The sequence below is a fragment of the Sycon ciliatum genome, chromosome 8, assembly GCF_964019385.1.
Source record: "Sycon ciliatum chromosome 8, ocSycCili1.1, whole genome shotgun sequence".
NCBI classification, from domain to species: Eukaryota; Metazoa; Porifera; class Calcarea; order Leucosolenida; family Sycettidae; genus Sycon; species Sycon ciliatum.
Genome location: NC_088650.1, coordinates 29,374,801 through 29,395,777, shown reverse-complemented (window position 1 = coordinate 29,395,777; position 20,977 = coordinate 29,374,801). Strand labels below are relative to the sequence as shown.

The window sequence follows — 20,977 nt, the reverse complement described above, 5'->3', positions numbered from 1 at the left end:
AGTTAAGGCAAAAATTAAAATTTCACCAGTTGTAGTCTTCGGGGTGCTGAGTCGAATGGTCTTGGTCCGAGAAAGCTGAGACGCTCCCTTCCTACTTGAATCCCAATCGAACTCGCGTACTTCCACCAAAACTGGGTTACTCAGCGTCCAAAAGACTACAACATATGGGCCAATCGCGGTCATCCGTGCTTTTATAAGAACGAAATGGCGCTTTTAGTGACATTTTGCATACAAATCCCCATCTAGTAGGGCGCAGTCACCCAGTTTCGGTGGAAGTGCACGAGTTTGATTGGGAATAAAGGAGGAAGGGAGCGTCTCAGCTTTCTCGAACCAAGACCATTCGACTCAGCACCCTGAAGACTATAACTGGTGAAATTTTGATTTTTGCCTTAACTTCCCCTTTAACGTAGCGAGAACACTAACTCACGATGAAGGTTGGCATCAGTTCATACTTTGTGCGTGTTTTGTATGTCTTTCCATGGCTTTTGCCATGTGATGTGTCCTGAAAAGACGGCCTCCACCAAAAATTCCGCCATGAACCGGATGAGCTGCGGAGTTTCACACTCTTGTATCCTTCACAACATACACATCATAACTGATAGATGTGATGAAAATGACATCATCACATCTACCGTATTTTCTGGAGTATAAGCCGCCCTTTAAACACCATTAACTCACCCAAAAACAGTCGGTGCAGCTTAGACTACGATGGTCAAATAATCGGTGATAAACAGGGTGGATGTCTGTATTTCGTGACAAAATCTTGGTGCGGCTTACACTCCTGTGCGGCTTATATTCCGGAAATACGGTACTCTCTTGTTCTCAGGTAGAATAAGGACACTTTTCTGGTGCCGCTGTACTTCAAGATCAGCGCTGCAACTCGCGATGGTGATAATGTGGCTGACGTCATGTTACCAAGGAAACATGGCGTTTGGCCGTGTTCGCCGCACTCGAGCGCTCACCTTTTTTTTCACAATCTTGTTTTGAAAAATACTTCAAGTCTTTTGCAGCACTTTTGGAGGCCAGTCACATCGCGATCTGTACGAGTATCTTTATCATGGCCATTGTCTTGTGTCGTTTTGAGCTCGAATAGCTTTCTCTGATGAAGGATTCAAAATATATCATGACGTTCTCTTTTATCGTGGGCATGAAGCTCCCCACTCGCAGCGGAGATGACATCGGACGGAATAAATGTGTCGAGTCCCGAGCAGGAGTTCTGCTGACAAAAGTGATTAGCTCCTCGCGACCTGGGGCATGTGAGGACTACAGTTCTAGTTGGGCAATACCCCACGGACACATCTAGCTGGAAGCGCAGAGTCGATTGAGAAAAATGTCATGACGTTCTCTTTTATCGTGGGCATGAAGCTCCCCACTTGCAGCCGGGATGACATCGGACGGAATAAATGTGTCGAGTCCCGAGCATCAGTTCTGCTGACAAAAGTGATTAGCTCCTCACGACCTGGGGCATGTGAGGACTACAGTTCTAGTTGGGCAATACCCCACGGACACATCTAGCTGGATGCGCAGAGTCGATTGAGAAAAATGACCAAGATCATAAAGAAGGCATGTTTGCTTCCACAAAATGTTTTAGTAGCCGAGTCCACGCACTGAAAACTGCACTTGCATTGTTCCTGTCCAGTCGACTAGTCATACAGTACATCAGTGCAGTACAGAGTGCACTTGCAAGTCACAACGACACGAGCACAGTCGCGTGTACAGACTCAGTTCACAGTTGTGACCAGCGATCGCGCGTGGGAGTCAAGTACCCTAGTCAAGTGCGCATGCTCGGCTCGCTGCATGCACTGTCGACATGTCTGTAGATCTACAGCAGATTGCTGATGCATGCGTGTGATGCACTACATGTACAGCGCAGTCATTTATGTGTAAGAGACAATGTCGGCTATTTTGAAACGGCGATGACAGCTTCATCCATAAACGCGGAGCGTGGGGAATGTCTTTGGCGAATGAGAGCTGTTGCATTGGCTAGCTGTACATCCCAGCAAGCGGGAATGTGCTGGATATCGATACTAAACACCCGTTCATCGCGGTGGTGAGTCTGAATAGACCCCGAGGTACGACAGCTTCGTATACTAAATGTGTACAGTGCGTATGGTGAAACAAGTCGATACTGGTTTCCAGCGAAATGTTGTTATCTATGTACAATATCCACCAATATCCTTTATCTAGGGCCCAAAGGCTATCCAATTCACCAGGATTTGTGGCCTTACTATTTTTCGTTTTCTCCTCGTTTTGGGTTGAAATCTGAACATAAAAAGTAGCACTGATGACGTCATTCAGCTCATAATTTAAATTTGATATTGGAAATCGATGATAACTAACCCAATGTATCACCACAGAAAATTTGGCTGAAAAATATTAATGTATGCCAAAGTTATTACCAATACAAGTTTTGTACACACATGATCACCTTATTATACCTGAGTTTGTGTTTCTCATGCACTCGTGCCCCATTTATTCGGGCGGTCCGGGACCGGTCACAGTTTGTAAACTTCGAAATGTCCGTAAATATAAGTTTCCGTGCATGGCACGGTAAGTGAAGTTAGCAACCCACCAACAATTACATTCCTAACATAATTTGCACGTACTTGCCATAGCGCATCACGTGCCCGTGCAGAACACGCACTCCGAACTCCCGCGCCCCGGCACGGGACCACGCGGAGCATGCGCATTACTCCGGCTCTCGATGCTGTTTCTTCTTCATCCTTGCTGCGCCAACAGTCAGATCGCTTGACAACCTTGGCCAGTTTTTGAGCTTGCTCTTCGCTTTGCTGTGCTGACGGTCAAATTGTTTGACTATCGCGGCCAGTTTCTGATCAATATCCGATCAACCAGGTCTCTGTCAGTGAGCGATGTCCAGCCAAAACGCTCCGTTTGCTTTGCTGCGCTGACGCAGTGACGGTCAAATTGTTTGACAATCGCGGCCAGTTTCTGATCAATATCCGATCAACCATGTCTCTGTCAGTGAGCGATGTCCAGCCATAACGCTCTTTGCTTTGCTGCCTTGACGGTCAAATTGTTTGACAATCGCGGCCAGTTTCTGATCAATATCCGATCAACCATGTCTCTGTCAGTGAGCGATGTCCAGCCATAACGCTCTTTGCTTTGCTGCCTTGACGGTCAAATTGTTTGACAATCGCGGCCAGTTTCTGATCAATATCCGATCAACCATGTCTCTGTCAGTGAGCGATGTCCAGCCAAAATGCCCTCTGCTGAGCTGCGAAACGCACTGGCATCCCGCAATTATTTAGACCCGACAGGAACAAAACCTACTCCGCGGACTCGCCTGCTCGAGTTGAAGTTGGCTCCAGACTACTGTACGCGAGGACTTGGCCGCTCCGGCAGCGGAGCAGAACCTAGCCGAGGCAACTGCAGCCCCATCCCTGGCCTGGGAGACTTTAGTCGGGAGGAGGTTCGCGACACTTGGAGCACGTATTGTGCGACTGACGCAGCAGCACACCCCTCCAGGGCCCCCGGAGCTGTTTTCGCACCAGCCCATAATCTTGAAGATGGCTCGGAAATTTAGGTCCCTGATGCTGAGCTCTCCTCTCTAAAGCTGACACGAAGTATGCCTGGCGGCTTTGGCCTGTTTCCCCTCATGTCTGGCCCCGGCTTGGCATTTTTGGGAAGGTTCGTACCATGTAGATAAGGCACCACCATTTGGCCTTAGATCCTCCCCCTTCCGTTCAACAGACCGGCTGATGTGGACTCTCAGCCCAACGGCGACTCTGCAATGATCCTGCTAAGTCTCTTACTCGTCTTCGAGTACAGCGCTTCCGGACTCTCAGCCCATCTACCGACGCAGTGCTGACACACCCTGCACAGTCCACCCTCCAGCAGTTGACGACGCAACCATGGACCTCATCCGCCAGGGCCTGGCGGCCAGTTCCAGCATAACATGCGCTTCGCTGCCGCGCTCCGAACACTTGTCGCCCTGCGCCAGGGCAAGCCACACTCAGGGACTGATCAGTGCCGGCAGCATTGTTCCAGATCCTGTACTTTGAGTGCATTGCCCACTGTGCTAATGGCTAGCCGCATTGGACGGCACTCACATCAAATGCAGCGTAATAGTAATGCAGATAAATCCTGTTTGGGTCAGGTTGTCAGCGCTGCCGGACTCACATCCCAACTGCCGAAGTGGTGCCGACACAACCAGCGCAGTCCACCCTCCAGCAGTTGACGACGCAACCATGGACCTCATCCGCCAGGGCCTGGCGGACAGCTCGAGCATGGCATGCGCTTCGCCGCAGCACTCCGAACGCTTGTCGCCCTGCGCCAGGGCAAGCCAACCTCAGGGACTGATCAGTGCCGGCAGCATTGTTCCAGATCCTGTACTTCGAGCACATCGCCCACTATGCTAATGGGCAGCCGCATTGGACGGCACTCACATAAATTGCAGTGTAATAGTAATGCAGATAAATCCTGTCTGGGTCCGGTTGTCAGCGCGTCTGGACTTGCAGCCCAACTGCCGAAGCGGTGCCGGCACAACCAGCGCAGTCCACCCTTCAGCAGTTGATGACGCAACCATGGACCTCATCCGCCAGGGCCTGGCGGGCAGCTCCATCACAACATACGCTTCGCTGCAGCGCTCCGAACGCTTGTCACCCGCACTAGGGCAAGCCATACCCAGTGACTGATCAGTGCCAGCAGCATTGTTCCATATCTGGTACGTTGAGCGCATTGCCCACTATGCTAATGGGCAGCCGCATTGGACGGCACTCACATCAATTGTAGTGTAATAGTAATGTAGATAAATCCTGTTTGGGTCAGGTTGTCGACGCTTCTGGACTCGCAGCCCAACTGCCGACGCAGTGCCGACACAACCAGCGCAGTCCACCCTTCAGCAGTTGACGACGCGGGCCGCAACTTTGGACGATCTGGCTGGCGTACAGCACTACCTGCAGTCCACCGTGCCTAGCCCGCACAACCGCGCCATGCTCTGGAGCGCCGTGACTCTGGCCTTCCACGGGCTGCTCAGAGTCAACGAGTACACCTTCACGGCACGGGGCGCCGGCCTTGAGTACAGCGATGCGACCATGTACCCAGACCGCGTGGAGCTGCGCCTGCGTGTGACAAAGACGAGCCAATACGGCAGCGGCCAGGACATTAGCGTCAGGAGGACAGGCTCGCCGACATGCCCGCACACGGCAGCCACCAGCTACCTAGCAGCCCGTGGCTCGGCACCTGGCCCGCTCTATCGCTATGATGACGGCACGCCCCTGAAGCCGCATAACATCAACAGGCTACTACAAACAGCCTTGCCTAACAAAGACGTGCGCAGCCACAGCCTCAGACGAGGCGCTGCAACGCTGGCAGGCAAAGCTGGCGTGCCTGAGTACGTGCTGAAGACCGCCGGCAGGTGGCAAAGCTCTGCCTACCTCCGCTATGTCCGCACTCCTGTCGCAGACAGAGCATTGCCAGCGGCATTGTTCTAGTCTCTGCCCGTTATGCTAATGGGTAGCCGCATTGGACGGCCCTAGCAACAGCTGTAGTGTACATATGATATACCTATTATACTATAACTATAGTAACGCTACTATAACTATAGTAATGCCGATAATTCCTGTTTGGGTCATTTTGTATTTTGGGAGAACGGTAGGGATCGTGGGTCAGGCCGGCATTGAGCCAAGTGCGCCTACATGTGCTCACAAGTGCATCCCTACCGTATGCGTGTATTGACACGCCGGGCAATTGTTGCCCCCATTAGCCCTGGCATTGGCCAGTCTAACGCACATTGGTGCTTGCGATACTACGGCATTGGTCCATAGTATTGCATACTGCATGCGGCAATTGTTGCCTGCGATACTACGGCATTGGTCCATAGTATTGCATACTGCATGCGGCAATTGTTGCCTATGCCCTGATAATACAACGCGTAATAGCTCCCAAACAGGTCGGCTTGTGTGGTTGTTAACTCCGAATAACATACATTTTGATTTGGAAAGGCCATAGATATGGCATGTGACGTCACTGTTTCCACAAAAAAAGTGGCAAAGTAGCATTATTATTTCCACTGCAGTTTGGCCGAAGGGTGTCCAGTGGACCGAAGTACTTCGGGCTCCGGATAACCGAGGTGTAAGGGTACTATTCATTGTGAAAATATGAGCAGGAGCATTCATTCCATTTGTATGGTGTTTGCATGCAGGTCCTATACGATTTTTACGAGCAGCTTCTTGAAGTGGATCTCAAGCAATTGTGCACGGCCTATCAGTTCAGCTCAGGCTTAACACGTGCCAGGGTTGCAGACATCATACGCAACAGCGGGAAAAGCCTGGAGAGCAAGCGTCGACTACTGCTGAATGAGTTACTCTCTGACAAAAAGGTGAATGTGGAGGAAGTGATAAGACTCATCTCTGAACAAGGAAATCGCAACTTGGCTAAGAAGATTACTGACGCATTGCAGCAGTTCCGCCGCAACAGTAAGCATTCATCAAATACAGACAATTTTGCGCAAAACGATTTCCCCAATTTTCTGTGTAAAGTGCTGTTGACCCCTTCTCCCTTCCCCATGCTGTGTCCCTCCCCAGTAGGTTTTGCAACCTGGAATGGAAATGACTAATGGCTTTAAAATGTAGCACGGTGTACATAGCAATCAAGCACGGGTTGTGCCAAGTTCCATCCAACGGGACACCTCCCCGGTCATGTTTACATGTAGCAGTGCCTACATCGGTTCACCATTGTATTGTATTGTATTGTATTGTATTGTATTGTATTGTATTGTATTGTATTGCATTGCATTGCATTGCATTGTATTGTATTGTATTGTATTGTCACTGCATTTTGCTAAGCATAGGGGAAATCGACACGGGGAGCATAAACAGTAATTCAGAGTATACACAGTGTCCGAGAATTCCTTATCTAGAAAGAAGATACCGTATATTTTCGGTTGTAAGTCGACATTTTACGACTAAAAATAGAAGGAGAAAGGGTGGGGATCGACTTACAACCGGGATTCGACTTGCTGTATTTCCGCAAATTAAAGACCGTCCTCGTATACACCGCCTTCCTCGAATACAAGGCCGGGGCAGGGGGCGATTGAAAAAATACCAGACCGTCTCCGATTAGAAGACCGGGCCTACTAAATGAGTCTTACGACCGTGCTCAAACTGTGAGAAAAAATAGAAGACCGTGCTCTAACTGTGTAGAAGAAAATGGAAGAACGGGGGTAAAACTGTGTGGCGAAAAATAGAAGACCGGGGTCAAACTGGGTTGAAAGAATAAAAGACCGTCCTCGAATACAAGACCGTCCTCAAGTATAACGTCAGGCGAAATTACTGGTCAGTCGGCGTCACGCATTTTTCACAAAAATTTGCGTTTCACCTGCTGGGAGAGTATGCGTGTACTCGAGTCTCATCCTGAGCCCGTTTTTTTATTCTTTTTTTCAGCTCTAGTATAGCTGTATTTTTCATTGCAAAGCCGTCCTCGATTGTTGTGTTCGTTGTTCAAACGAAGTGGACATTCAATCATGAAGGCAGAGGACATAGGAGCCTGATTGGAGTTTCTCGTGGCATAGGACGGCCACACAGAGACACTTTGGGATTTTCTGAATATAGAATACCGTACGCACGATGCTGAGATCAATTTGTGCGATATCAAATTGTTTGTGATCTACCACATCGAGCAGAACGGGATCCAAACACAAGCTTACCGACGGTTAGGCTGCCGACCTGACTGGACAAATGATCCCTGGCTTCACCAGACGCCAGAAGTCGGACACCATGTCCTTTGTCGCGACGTCCATCTCCAAAAAGAACTCCATCTTCGTCGTGAAAAGGCTTGAAATACTCAATATTCAACCGAGATTCGCGGACTCGCGCTTTCTCGGATCGATTAATTTCCTGCTGGAACAGTTGCAGGGCAGCTTCCCGCCACTGTTTCAACAGGCGATGGCTCCAAAGCATGCCGGGAACAAGCCATATCGAGGTTGCAAGCCACCCCTCTCAGCACTTTTTTTGAAGAAATTCGAAAATTTCAATGGTGGAAGATATACTATGAAGAGAATTTCAAAAAGTATGTTTCGCGGAGCGATCGCTCAACCTACGTCATTCAAACTTTGTAGGATGGTTCAGACGTACATGCTAGGCATGGAACCACAGGCGATGATGCCATAGCTGACACACAGAGTAACACACACAGCAGAATCCTGTGCACAGATACTAAATTAGTGGACGTCGTCATCTTCTTCCCGCTGATCTCGAATGTACTATGACGTGCTATTTCGCCTGACGGGCCGGGTTAGGACGAGTTTGAAAAAATAGTAGACCGGCAATTTTGCGGAAATACGGTATAACCGGGAACTATCAGTATCTTACAAAAACGACCTGCACTGCATGCACGAGTGCACCATGCACACATTTTTTGCCAGTTTATTGGCCTTTTTCAAGGATTGGGACGTTATACCCTCCACTTATGAATGTTTACATGATTTGTTGTTGTGTTAGTAGAAGGGAGTGGTTAGTTGTGCTTCTTTGGGTGAAAACTTTAAAACGCAGAATTGAGACCTCCGGATACGGGGGTCGACTTACAACCGGTAAAATACGGTACTAGGTAGTATGCAGAATGATCATGCTTCAAACCTTCTTCTACCATCCCCACGATCAAAGCTGTTGAAGAACGAAAATTGATAAAAGACCTTTTCGCAAAGATATGACAGAAACGCATGAGGATAAGAAAGACTCGAAGACTAGATTTTCACACAATAGCAACACACGCATGCCCCATGTACTCATGACGTTCACATAATAGCGTACCATGTTCCTGCCTATCGTCCTCCAAGGAATAGTGACGACCAGATACTGTAAAAAGGGAAATGTTTGCGATGTCAGAAAGTTCACAATTTTGCGTTATCACAAACATTGAACTTGGCACCCTCGTGCCATAAAATGTGAAGTAATAGATCGTGATTTATTCCATCACAAATATTATACAGCACAGACCAGTCTGTATCCCTACTAATCCGCATTTTCTTGTCGCAAACATTACCTGTTTTACAGCAGTAACGGCAGACACAAGCACACGCCACTGTTACTCTCACACTGATCTTGTGAAGACACTAGTCTAGTGCATTGATAGTGTTGACTACCATGGACATCTTCTTGCAATCTTTGACTCCCTGCATTCTCTTTTTTCCTTGTCGTGTTTGTGTTTTTGTAGATCTGATCCCATGGCATGTCATTCCACTGTTCTCTTGCCACAAGGAAGCTGGTCTGTCATTACTACAATCCAGCAACGGTGACTTCTACTTGCACGAACGACCGTCCATCCAGTACCACACGGATGCTTCGACAATACTACAGGACTACACATTGAATCCTGGCGCAGCTAATACGGTATTGCCGCCAAAACCAGCCAATCAGCCAAGCTTATCGTCTGTCCTGCAGGCGAATGTCATGGACCGTGACCTCTCTGCACTTGAAAAGCCTGCTTATTCAACTCAAAGCAGTGACATTTGGCTGGAAACTGTGGCCTTGATCGGCGCCCGTGACGCGACAGAATCATACTGTTGTCATCACCTCGCTTCTAGTTTAACTCCAGTTCAGTATGCAGCGCTATGGCCAGCAAACAGCAATGACGGTAGTACCATACGCATGATCATTAACCGTCGTGACAAGCACCTCTGCCAGTGTTACCTTGTCGTTGAGCTTCATGACTCTGATGACGAAACCATTCACCAGCAGCTCCTTCACAAGGCAACCCATGGCAGCCAGTCGCTGCACCTCCTGTATCAGAATATAGAAGTGGGTGAGTTCAACAAAACCAAGTCATCATCCACCACGTTCCCGGTTATATTCGAAGGCGGCGAGTTCAAAATTGCTACTGAGGCTACCCAGCAACCAACTGTGCAGCATGCTACTGCTAGGTTACTCCGATCTGTGTACCGAGAGTACCCAATTTATCCACTTTATCAATATGCTGGCCTACCACTCCTTCATATCTGGCCTTCCATGCTCGATGACGGACCATCTGGAATGGGTGATAAACGACTGGCTGAACTTGTTTGCAGAGAATTCGTTATGGAGTCTACTTTAGATCAAGGTGATGATGTGTCTGGTGACACAAGCCACAAGGACAGTGTCAGAGTACGACTGCCAGTGGTGTCAGTCTCATCACAGGACATGTCATTGTGCCATCCGTCTCACTTGTGTCGACCTGTGCAGAGTCCCACGCACCTCTGGCTTCATGACATGACTGTACCATCACCAATCACTCTCCTTGCTTCACTCAACAAGCCAGCCGAGAAGAGCACATCAGCTCATGGCCAGGGAAAGTCCCGGCACGCTGATTCCCTATTGGCCTGCACTGCCTTTCCGTGTGTAGCTGAGCAGATCTGTGACCAGCTGAGTTCGGAAGTAGGGAACTGTTACCATCGCATTGACAGCGTTAATCCGCTAGAGAGCCTGCGCAAGTGGCCACATCCGGTGACGGTTGTTACTTGTCTGTCCCAGACTGAAGAAGCAGCATTCCACTGCCTCAACACCCTGGCTGGTGCTTCATTCTCTAGTAGTGGCTCCTTCTCCCACAGCAGCAGCAGCAGCAATACCACCAGCAGCAGCAATACCACCAGCAGCAACAACACCAGCAGCAGCAATACCACCAGCAGCAGCAGCAACAGCAGCAGCAACACCAGCAGCGGCAGCACCAGCAGCAGGAACAGCAGCAGGAGCAGCAACACCAGCAGCAGCAGCAGCAATACCACCAGCAGCAACAGCACCAGCAGCAGCAATACCACCAGCAGCAATACCACCAGCAGCAGCAGCAGCAGCAACAGCAGCAGCAACACCAGCAGCGGCAGCACCAGCAGCAGCAGCAGCGACACCACCAGCAGCAGCGGAAATGCTGCTGGTGGCAATGGGCATCCTGTGAGTTGCTTGTTGGCCTGCACTCGGTTTACTCCCAGCCGTCTATTTGTATTGCTAGCATTCACAGGCATTACAATGGACTCCATTACAAAACATGGACTGGAGCCGGGCCAAAGGGATCTGCTGCTTTCAGCTATTGCACTCAGCCGCCTCTTCCTGTTGGACGTCGGTCAAAGTCAGGATTCTTTGGTTGCGTTTGGAAAGGCAATATCTGCGCTGTCAGATAAACTGCCCTTCAAAGGCAATGATCTATGCAATGGCCTCGACCGATTGTATGTGGACAAAAGCCTCTTCCAGTGTCATCTGGCTATTCTGTCCAGCAATCAGCTTCAGCTTGAATGCCTGTCCACGCCGGTCACAGTTAACTCAAAGCTGACTGCAATTGGATCTGTGATAGGATCCATGTTCCCAACAGTGTCTACAACTACCTATGATCTCAGCACTATGTCATGTCCATCCTCTGTGCAAGATTGCGACAGGAGGCTCTCGGACTCACGCGTTCGTGGTGACATCTTGGCTGATACAGCGTACGCCATTCTGAAAAATCCTCGAAATCCCATCAAGTTGTTTGCGGATGGAGGTTCGTTTCTGGCTTGTCAAAACCTCCTCCTAGCCCTGGCCATTACCAGCTTTCATAGCTTTCAAGGCTTGCACGAGATGGATATTTTCCATATATCCCAACTTCGTGTCAAGCTGGCCAAGTTCTGTGAGACTGGAGTTGATGACGATCCCAGTGTAATGATTGACACAGAGAACTTGTCATATACACACGAAAGGGTAAAGAAAGAACTACGTCTCCCAGCATTACACCTGTCTGCAAATGAGGATACAGTAACGGAGGTTGTCTCACAGATCAAAGATGGCTTGCAGCAAGCGTTTGGTGAAGAATCCACCATTAACAAGCGTTTAAATCTTGTAGCTGCTGTGCAATGGTGCGTAAAAGACATCGTGGCTCGAAGATGTGAACACGCGAAGCAGCTAGTGACAAACTATTTGGAGATTGAAGACTGTTCGTTCATTGACAAATCGCTCTTCGAAGATGCCATCGATATCTTCCGATTGAGCTGGGTCCTGTGTGGAGATCGAAGTCCGAAAACTTGCCGCTATTGCTTCTTCCGCTGCTTGAAGTTAAGAGGTCATGACAAGTCTTCGGATTGTGATTGTCTTAGCCCGAGTCACAGATGTAAACATATTTGCCAGGGTCCAGTTCACAATGCTGAACAACGGCACAGATGTCAGCAGTTGTGCAGTAAGAAAGCTGGACACGAGGACTTTGAAGAGGTTGCTTATGGTTATCAACACCTTTGTGAGGCATACGAAGAGCCTGACAGACACATGTGCCGATTGCAATGTCACCTAGCATCATCAAGGACGTGTCACAAGGAGTGTGTTCTATTCATCGATCACCCTAATCAGCATCTCTGTACTCTACCAACTGAGGAACATCTCTGTAATGCACCATGCCTTCTCAGCTCCCACCCGATCAGTCCTAGCACTGAAAGCGGAGATGTTCATCTTCCATGCGCGTCACCAATCATTGCTGACCACACTCATCTCTGTGGCTATGAGCACCAATGTTTAGATGTGTGTGACGACCAAAGTGGTGTATGTGAAATAAGCCGAGAGCCCCTGGATGGAGATGCATGGAAGCTTAAAGCTGGCCGTGATGGCTATCGACTTCCATGCTCAATCGTTATACCAGCCAACCTGACTAATCACACTGCAGCTCCCAAACACCACTGTGGAAAGGTTCACAGATGTGGAGTCATGTGTCCTATGTGCAGCTGTTACTGTGACAAAGAGATATGCCATGACGGCCTGCACTCCATTGAAGATCACGGAAATATCGTCAATACCGCAGCGGTTCTGAAGAAGGAAACGAGAGATCTAGTCAGACATGGATCGGATCTCACTTGCAAACAGCTCTGCATCTCAGCAGGACGAGGACACATTCACTTAATGACAACCAGAGACAGTGCTGTCCAGGGGAAGAATGCTGGGGAAATCGATCACCGTCGCTTTTGGTCTCATTTCGACTTTGAAGACCCGTGCAGCAGTGATACTGATCGAGAGATCTTCGGTCAATGCTCAGCATACTGCCACGACTGCTTACCTGCAGACTGTGAGGATTCAAGCAGTGGCATTCAGCATGACGACCACCCTGTTGGACTCAACTACTGCACTGAAGCAGTGCTACATGGCAGATTAACGGGTCCGACAAACAACTCCGGTGGCTACACCAGTATTGAGAGAGACTACCAGCAGTCAGGAACACTGCCTGGTCATCACTTTCTGTGCCAAAAGCAGCACATATGCCATGGTAGATGTGAATGCATTGACCGAAATGAGCAGTGCTGTGAGCGATGCCGAAAAGAGATCTCTCACGACGGCACGTGTTCATGTGAGCTGTTCCATCCATGTGGCAACATGTGCAGCGTCAAGAAGACTTCGCGAGATGAAACAACCCAGTGCCCCAAGCAATGTCACGAGTCTTCTGAGAGATTTGATCACAAATGCTACTGCGACGACACAAAGTGCCATGCGGTATGTAACATCCAAGAGTGCAGAAATCAATGCAATCTTCATCATCAGCATGAAGGCGATCTGCATGACTGTGAACAGGAGCATACTTGTGCTTCACAATGTGAAGATGGTGGTCGTTGTGAGCAGCAGCCAGTAGAAGAGGTTGATGGACAGAGCGTTCCAAGGGCAGAAAATGCAGGGCAGGCAGATAGCTGGCAGAAGCTCACGTGCAACATTTCGCTGAAACGTGGAGTTCGCAGTCATACAGGATCTCACTCTTGCAAAGGTATTCATCTGTGTATGGATGCATGCCGGCATTGTGCAGCGCCATGTCTTCTTCAAATCAATCACACAACGCCTGTGCACGAGGCAGACCACAGGCCCTTCACAAGCAGAAGGAGGTTGCAGATATTTTACGGCGACAAGCGGGAAGTTCGGAGCACGCAACAGATGACCTGTGCTACCTCTTGCAAGACTGCTGGTGCTGGTCATTTTCATGCGCTTGGAAAGTGTGAAAACAAGGCACATTGCACAGTGGACCCCGGTCAAATACGGCATTACCAGTGGCAAGGGCAGTGTCTGCATATTGCGTCTCACGCCACATTCTGGCAGTCAATATCATACAAAGATCCCTACTCTGACAAGGAAGTTTCTTTCTTCCAGTCCTGCCATGTGCAATGCCCTGGAAGCCATGGTGAAGAGGACAGACCTCACTGTGCTGGAGAGATGTGGCACGCATCATACCGTATGCAAAGGACAGGCTATGTCATGGGTGTCATAGATCAGCTATCACTCCAGCGGTCCACTGTCTTTCATTTCTTTGAGAAGGACCAGCACAAGTGCACCCAGCGCTGCACAATTCGCAACGCAGGAAATCTTTGCAATCGTGGATGCCAGAATCAGATCCAGCATAACTGCTCCCCTCGGTGTGAGGCAGATTGCCCAGGAACTGGTGACCCCAAACACTTTGCAGGTGTTCCACAGCATCATTGCTTCGAAGAACATGACTGCAGAGAGTTTTGTGACAGCTCTCACCCCGGTGTTTGCTTTCTTGGATCAGCTGACAACCCTGCTCCAATCGGAAGCCGACGTATACGTCAGAACAGCAACGCCTACAAAGTGAAGTGCAGTGTGGCATATCCTGTGGGCCAGTCCAATCATGGAAAGCGACAAGAGTCTCACAGCTGCGGTAGAGAGCACACCTGTGAGAAGTTCTGCCCTCTGTGTGAGCGCTACTGCAGATTGCGATACGCTCACGCAGGGCCCTGCGAAACAGACCATAGTGTTGTGATCGACCCCGAGAAGGCAGTTATTACCAAGCAGGATGGCAATACAGTAAGACTCTCTGAACAACAAACCTGTAGTGAGTTTTGCAATGCTGCCGGTCCCTCACACTCACACCATGTGGATTGCAGCTGCAAGAAGAGAACACCGTTTTCCTATCAGCTCCAGCCTTTCCACAAGCATATGGGGATTAGACAAGTCGCCGGGTACGACTTGACATCGCATCACGTCTTCTGGAGAAAGATTGGATTCGAAGATCCGTATTGTACAAGAGCAGACATCGGTGAAGACTTCTCCAGGTGCAGTGCTCAGTGTAACCATCAGCTAGATGTTGATAAAGATGGCAAAGCTGAGGCGTCCAAGTGCTATTTAGAGCTATACCATCCGCCGGTGGACATTACGGTGTACAAGGACAAGATGGGTCACATTGAATACGAGAAGAACCCTGTCAAGGCCATGCATTACTTTCAGTGTGAACACCAGTGCCTATACCGATGTGACAAGAAGGACAACGGAGAACAGTGCAAAGGACAATGCAGACATCAAGCTGGTCACCAAGCACATGGAATAATGCGATGTGAGTGCACCAAGCCGCAGCATTTTCTAGGATAAGGTATGGCCAGATTCCTGTAAGTACGAGCCATTTACCGAGGCAGGCCGATCCTATACTACACCGTTACTGGTAGTCACTACGTGACTCACCGGGAGTTCTGGAAGTAGCTGGGCTTCATTGATCCTGCTTTGAGCTTAGCCGCATCTGCTCATCCACCGGACTTCAACCTGTGCAATGAGAGATGCCATGAGGGACTGTTAGAATCTCCGCAAAATGCTGCCTTTTCCACAGTGCAAATGGTGCCATGGGGAAATGCGTGAAGCCCAGCGAACACAACGCAGCCAGCGTGTACCAATAACACGTGTGTGGAATGTGCCTAAGCGGAGAAACACCGCAAACAGCGCATGACATGAACATGCCAGGTTGAACTAATGCCTGCAGGAAGCTATGTGCTCTATGCAGAGTGCTGGCGTGCAGCCCTACAGTTTGCCAGTTCATGGTACCCAGTTCATGGTGATTGCCAGCTGACTACAATCATGGTTGAGACGATCCTGACCACGCGCACAAATATTAGTATAGTGTGCCGACAGGCTACAAGACGTATGCCACGCTTTCCAAGTTGCCAGGACCCGACCGCAGCCACATCTACTATGACCGCAAACGGAGATCTCCAAACGTGTAGCAAGCAGAACACGTTGCCCATGGCGGTCGTATCAACAAAGATGTTGCGAACCATGAACAGTTCTTGGCTTTCATGGGATGTTATCTACCTCGCTAAGTCAATGCAAGAGAAAGATTGATGTGAGTATTACTTGTTGCTTGATGTCTTGCTGCAAAAGCATTGAAAATTAATATGCAGTTATGGAGAAATCCAAACATTCTCCCGGCCGGGCACTCTGTTTTGTATGGAGACAATGCAAAGTGGTGCGAACAAGTTCAAGTTTCAATCTGTTTTTGAGTGTCTGCCTGCATACAAAGAGGCAATTCAAGTGTTTATACCTTGTATTGAGATAGACATGTGGGCACCAGCTTTCAGGATGTGTACGCATTGCTATGGCAAGGGATGTGAACAAGGATTGAACAACTCAAAGACGACGCTTGAGCTAAAAAACTGGGCTCTAACTCACTGAAAGGCAGGCTGTATGGTGTGATATGTTTCTGAACGGTAACCATGGTCACTCATTAACACCAAGGCGATGAGCAATCGAAATTTGAAAACGCTTTGAAGTGATTGCGCTTGTTTTCGGCATCATCTTCAAAGCGAAACTTTCCACCTCCGCACACTGCGCTCGTGAACATGCCTGTTCATTTATCTGCTATTCATTCGTTGTCTACCTTCTCTGAAGAGCTCTTAATGAGCGAAACAGCTGTCTGGAGGATATGGAGCATCTATCCAAGAACGAACTTCCCTTGGTGTGGTGAAAGTGGGCCAAGAGCGCAGTGTGTAGAGGTGGAAAGTTTCAAAAATATTTTCAAAAATGGCCGAGTTTGTCGCAGCTTCTGACGTATTTTCGAAACGTTTCACACTATTCTCACCATTTCAATGTGAACGACACGTCTAAACACAATAGTTTCACAACTTGTATACGGATCCCGTTGTTGGGAGGGGTGGCTTCACAATCCTTGAACCTGGCTTGTTTACGTGAAATGGCTAATAATCTATTTCCACTACACATGAAGAAAGGGTGGAAGCAAGCAGGGTCGGTGGAGGGTTAGAATCGGAATGCAAGCCTCGGTGCTGTTTTGTATTATTCATGGAGCATGGATTGAGAAGATATTGGTGGGGGATGAGATAGCTAAGGCAATGAGAAGGCATGATAGTATGCTCGTGAAAAGTTCATAATGTTGAGTGTCCCGAAGTGTGTCCTCTTTCTACGTTTTGTTGAGCATCGTTTTTTGTTTGATCGGTGGCTATTGCTGCATGCTTCCTCCACCTTACCATTCTCGCTTGATGGTCAGTTGGGGCACACACAGGCCAACTGACTAGGTGACTAGAGGTTCCAGGTGGACAAACAACAATCGTGCAACAGCGCACTGCAGATTGAAAAATCTACTGCTTGTATACACCGAATGTTGGTTGACATCACTCGGTTCGTCTGCCATTACAAATGAAATCAAACGCCAACCACTCAATTTGTTATCGATTTGAAGCAAAATCTATGATAATCGAGATTCATAAAAGTTAAAACAATTGCACGCGTACAGGGCGGGGTCAAGAGTCTCCTTTCCACTCCCGTGGGACGCCACCACCTCATGATCAGGCGTCAGATGGTGGGGGAGGCTGGATTAGATCCACCAACCAGAGACCAAAGGCCGAAATCCTATTTGTTACATCCATGAAAGTCAAGACTAACTCGAACTTGGAAAATCGAAAATTCCTCATACTCCTCAAAAAGATCCATCATCTCTGTGATACTTAAATGGTGTATGAGTATAGCACTTTTGGGGGCCAACGGATGTAGCGCTGAAGAATGAGCAGGCTAGAATTTCACTAAGCACAGCATACCGATATATACACGATGACTACAATGCGCATAGACTGCTGTACATAACAAAATAATATGAACGGCCTAGGCTAAGAGGCCGATCCCCATTTCTTCGCCATCCAACAGTACTGTGGCATGAGTGGCTATGATGCATGTTCACGACAGTTGAAGAGCATCCTAAGTGAAATTTCTATTTGTATTTTCCGGTCTATATACCACACTGCAGTATAAGCCGCACCCAGATAATTATTTGTTCACGAATGCAGACATCTACCCTGTATTTCACAGTTCATTTGACCAGCGTGGTCTAAACCGCACTGAGATATTTTTGGTAGAATTACGAGTGTTTGAAGTGCGGCTTATACTCCGGAAATACGCTACATGCCCACACTAGTGCTGTGCTCCTCGTCTGAGGCAAAGATAAAGAACAGCACCACTGTGTCTCATGTTCCCACTCTGCTAGTTGTAGATGCGGTATTGGCAATGGTGGTGTGTTTTTGTACCTCTTCAGTTTGTACTACATGTATGTCTCGTGTCTCCAATGCCATCAAGAGATACAATCATGTAAAATCACGCATGGACAGCCTTTGAGGGAAAACTCCAAAAATCACTTTGGTAATCTGTTGCGGTTACAAATCCCATAATTTTCAACATCCTTTCATATTTCTTTCGGAAGTAATTTCTGTTGGCATCCATTGAAGTATTATTCCCGTAGCTTTGCAAAAGACGTTACTTCAGTAACGTCTTCTGCATGCTAGCCAGTGTCCACACAGCTTTAATTCTTTGTTTGTTTGTTGTTTGTGCGATCGGCATGCCTGGCGCTATCCCGTACCTGTCCCGTACCGTACCATCAAAGACAGCTGGCCACAATATTCAAATAGGGCTTTCAAATGCAAGACCATAACGTGATGCAACTTGGAAGAATGAGTATGTATGCGAAGTGTATTGGGGGAATGCATGCAGGGCGATACTGCAGGTTCGAATCCAAGGCTGTCTTTAAATAAAAAAAGGAGAAATGACAAATTGATAACATCCCTATGCTTTTTTTTGCCAAGGTTATCAAGGCGGTAGACAGTGTCGCATTACCATCGAATGCAAGGAGAAAGTTGACTCTCGCTAGGCAAAATAGATAAGCTTAGGGCTCTGAGCTTTCAAGCTCTCTTGTTATGTACATGAATTGGGCACCAAATATGTATGCCCAGAATTCATGTACATAATTCTACTTGTATCATGCTAAGAAAGAGATTGCCTGCAGTGGTGTTATTGAACTGCGGTCTAAAACTGTATCAATTATCAATTACGTCACTGTAAAGGTTGAATTTTTTTTACCCTGTGTGCTTCCCCAGAATGCCTTCATTACGTCGTGCTGGATAGCCCCATGGTTGAGCTGACAGACACACTCCCACCCTGGATCACGTGCGTCGTGGAGAAGCTCCGTCACCCGTAGTCTCCGGTATTGAAGTTGTTAGTCCTGTTCGGCTTCACAAGACAGTGTGTCGATGACAATGTATGAATGTTTATTCGCTTTGTCGTAGGTGAGTGCTGCTGCATATGCCAGAGGTTTGCTTCTACACGAAACTATTGACTTGTTTGTGCAAAGCACCTCTGCAGTTTGGAGAGGAGGACATATGTTTTGACTCCAAGTTTTATGTCTATTCACTACTATCAGGCACCCAGCTCTATATTTCCTCTCTCGTATCATACTTTTACTTTTGGTTGCAAGGAAGATCAAGTCCTGAAGAGAATAGGGGACCATGTTAGCATGTGCTGATGCCCTAGTTTGGTTTGGACATTCCGACCAGCTGTACTCACTAGTAGAAAGCATCTCCGCTCTATCGTCCCAGATTGCTTTTCAATATGTTAGGCTGTTTCTATTTGCCACCGGCCTTGATCCTGTCAGTATTGATTTTATTTATTTCCTCACTCAACCGCGTACTAGTAGATCCAATTCAATGCTGTACAGTCAGCTAGTTTTTTCGACTATCTAGGCCTTATCAGTGCAGCTAGACCACTAGTTCATGTGCATGTATTCTCAGATTGTGCAAGCATCGGAACCTTTTCGGACCAGGAATTCGTGTGCAACATTTACACCTGGAATTCTTCCAGCTGTGCCCTACTAGGTGTTTTGGGTCACTGATTTTCTTTCTAAATACTAGTACACGGATAACAGAGAAATCTGCTCCGGTATAGGTTGAAGTAACTGGGTGTGTATTTTGTATGTATCTCTTTCCAATTATTCCATACCCATGGTTTGGCTTGAATGAACCAATGACTAAGATGATATGGCTAGTTTAGGGTGTATGCCATGCGGCTTGAGATCGTTTTTTGAATATTCTTATTAGAAGAAATCATTTCTCGTAGTTGATTGATTTGTTGACTTTTCAATATCTGCTTGTATCTTGCGTCAGCCAGCTCAGAGTCTTTGCTTGGAGCTTCTTTAGCAAGTGTGATTTTCTTTGCAATGTCCGTCCGTGACTGGCATCACTACTACTGAGCTACAGCTGTACACATACAGATGTATACCTGCTATAATAGTCTGCATATTATGTTTGTATTGGTCACATGTTCATTAGGTTTTAACCATGCAAGGGCAAACAGCAGCATTAGGCCTTGAACAGGTTACTAGTACAGTCAACTTCGCTTATAACGACACTCGGCGGGCATCAAAAAGGTGTCATTATTCGCGAAGTGTCGTTATGCCCGAAGTCTCATTTTATGTATTACAGTGGGATGGGACTTTGCTCTCGGCATGGAAATTCTGTCGTTATTTGCGAATTGTCGTTATATCCGTAGTCGTTATTGGCGAAGTTGACTGTATTCATGTTCGATCGAAACAGCTGTATGAAGGAACTGAGTACATGTACATGTACATTGTACGAGCGCATGTATTCCTCTGCTGATGATGTGCTGTGCCAGCGTGTCGAGGTCGGCTGAAGAGTGGTGTTGTGCACACGCTTGTACCATCCAAGTTATAATTGAAGTACTTCAAGTACACATCAGCAGTCAGTTTGGGCAAAATGGAACAATGGCTTAAGTTTCTGACCAAGGATGCTTGTGGGTGTGGGTTCGAATCCAGTGAAAGATGGAACGGAGAAAAAATACATTTTGCTATTTGCTTACTTGAAGTAGTCTGTACGGATGTATGTGGCTTTAGGAATAGAAAGATGACTGAATACAGGGAATCATCTAGGCTTGAGGACAGTGTCCAATTCATGTACATACATATTATGGTGTACTCAGTCCATCTAGATTGC

General features: G+C 47.9%; 1 protein-coding gene across 1 annotated transcript in view; it reads left to right on the top strand.

The window, feature by feature from the left end:
• Positions 1-20,345, top strand: part of LOC135822632 (uncharacterized) — a 36,333-nt gene extending 15,988 nt beyond the window's left edge. Inside the window, exons 12-14 of the mRNA XM_065335440.1 lie at positions 6,164-6,437; positions 9,172-16,038; positions 19,070-20,345. Coding sequence (XP_065191512.1) covers positions 6,164-6,437; positions 9,172-15,296 — 6,399 coding nt within the window. The 3' untranslated portion in view covers positions 15,297-16,038; positions 19,070-20,345. The remainder of the gene's footprint in view (positions 1-6,163; positions 6,438-9,171; positions 16,039-19,069) is intronic.
• The last annotated feature ends 632 nt before the right edge of the window (positions 20,346-20,977 follow it).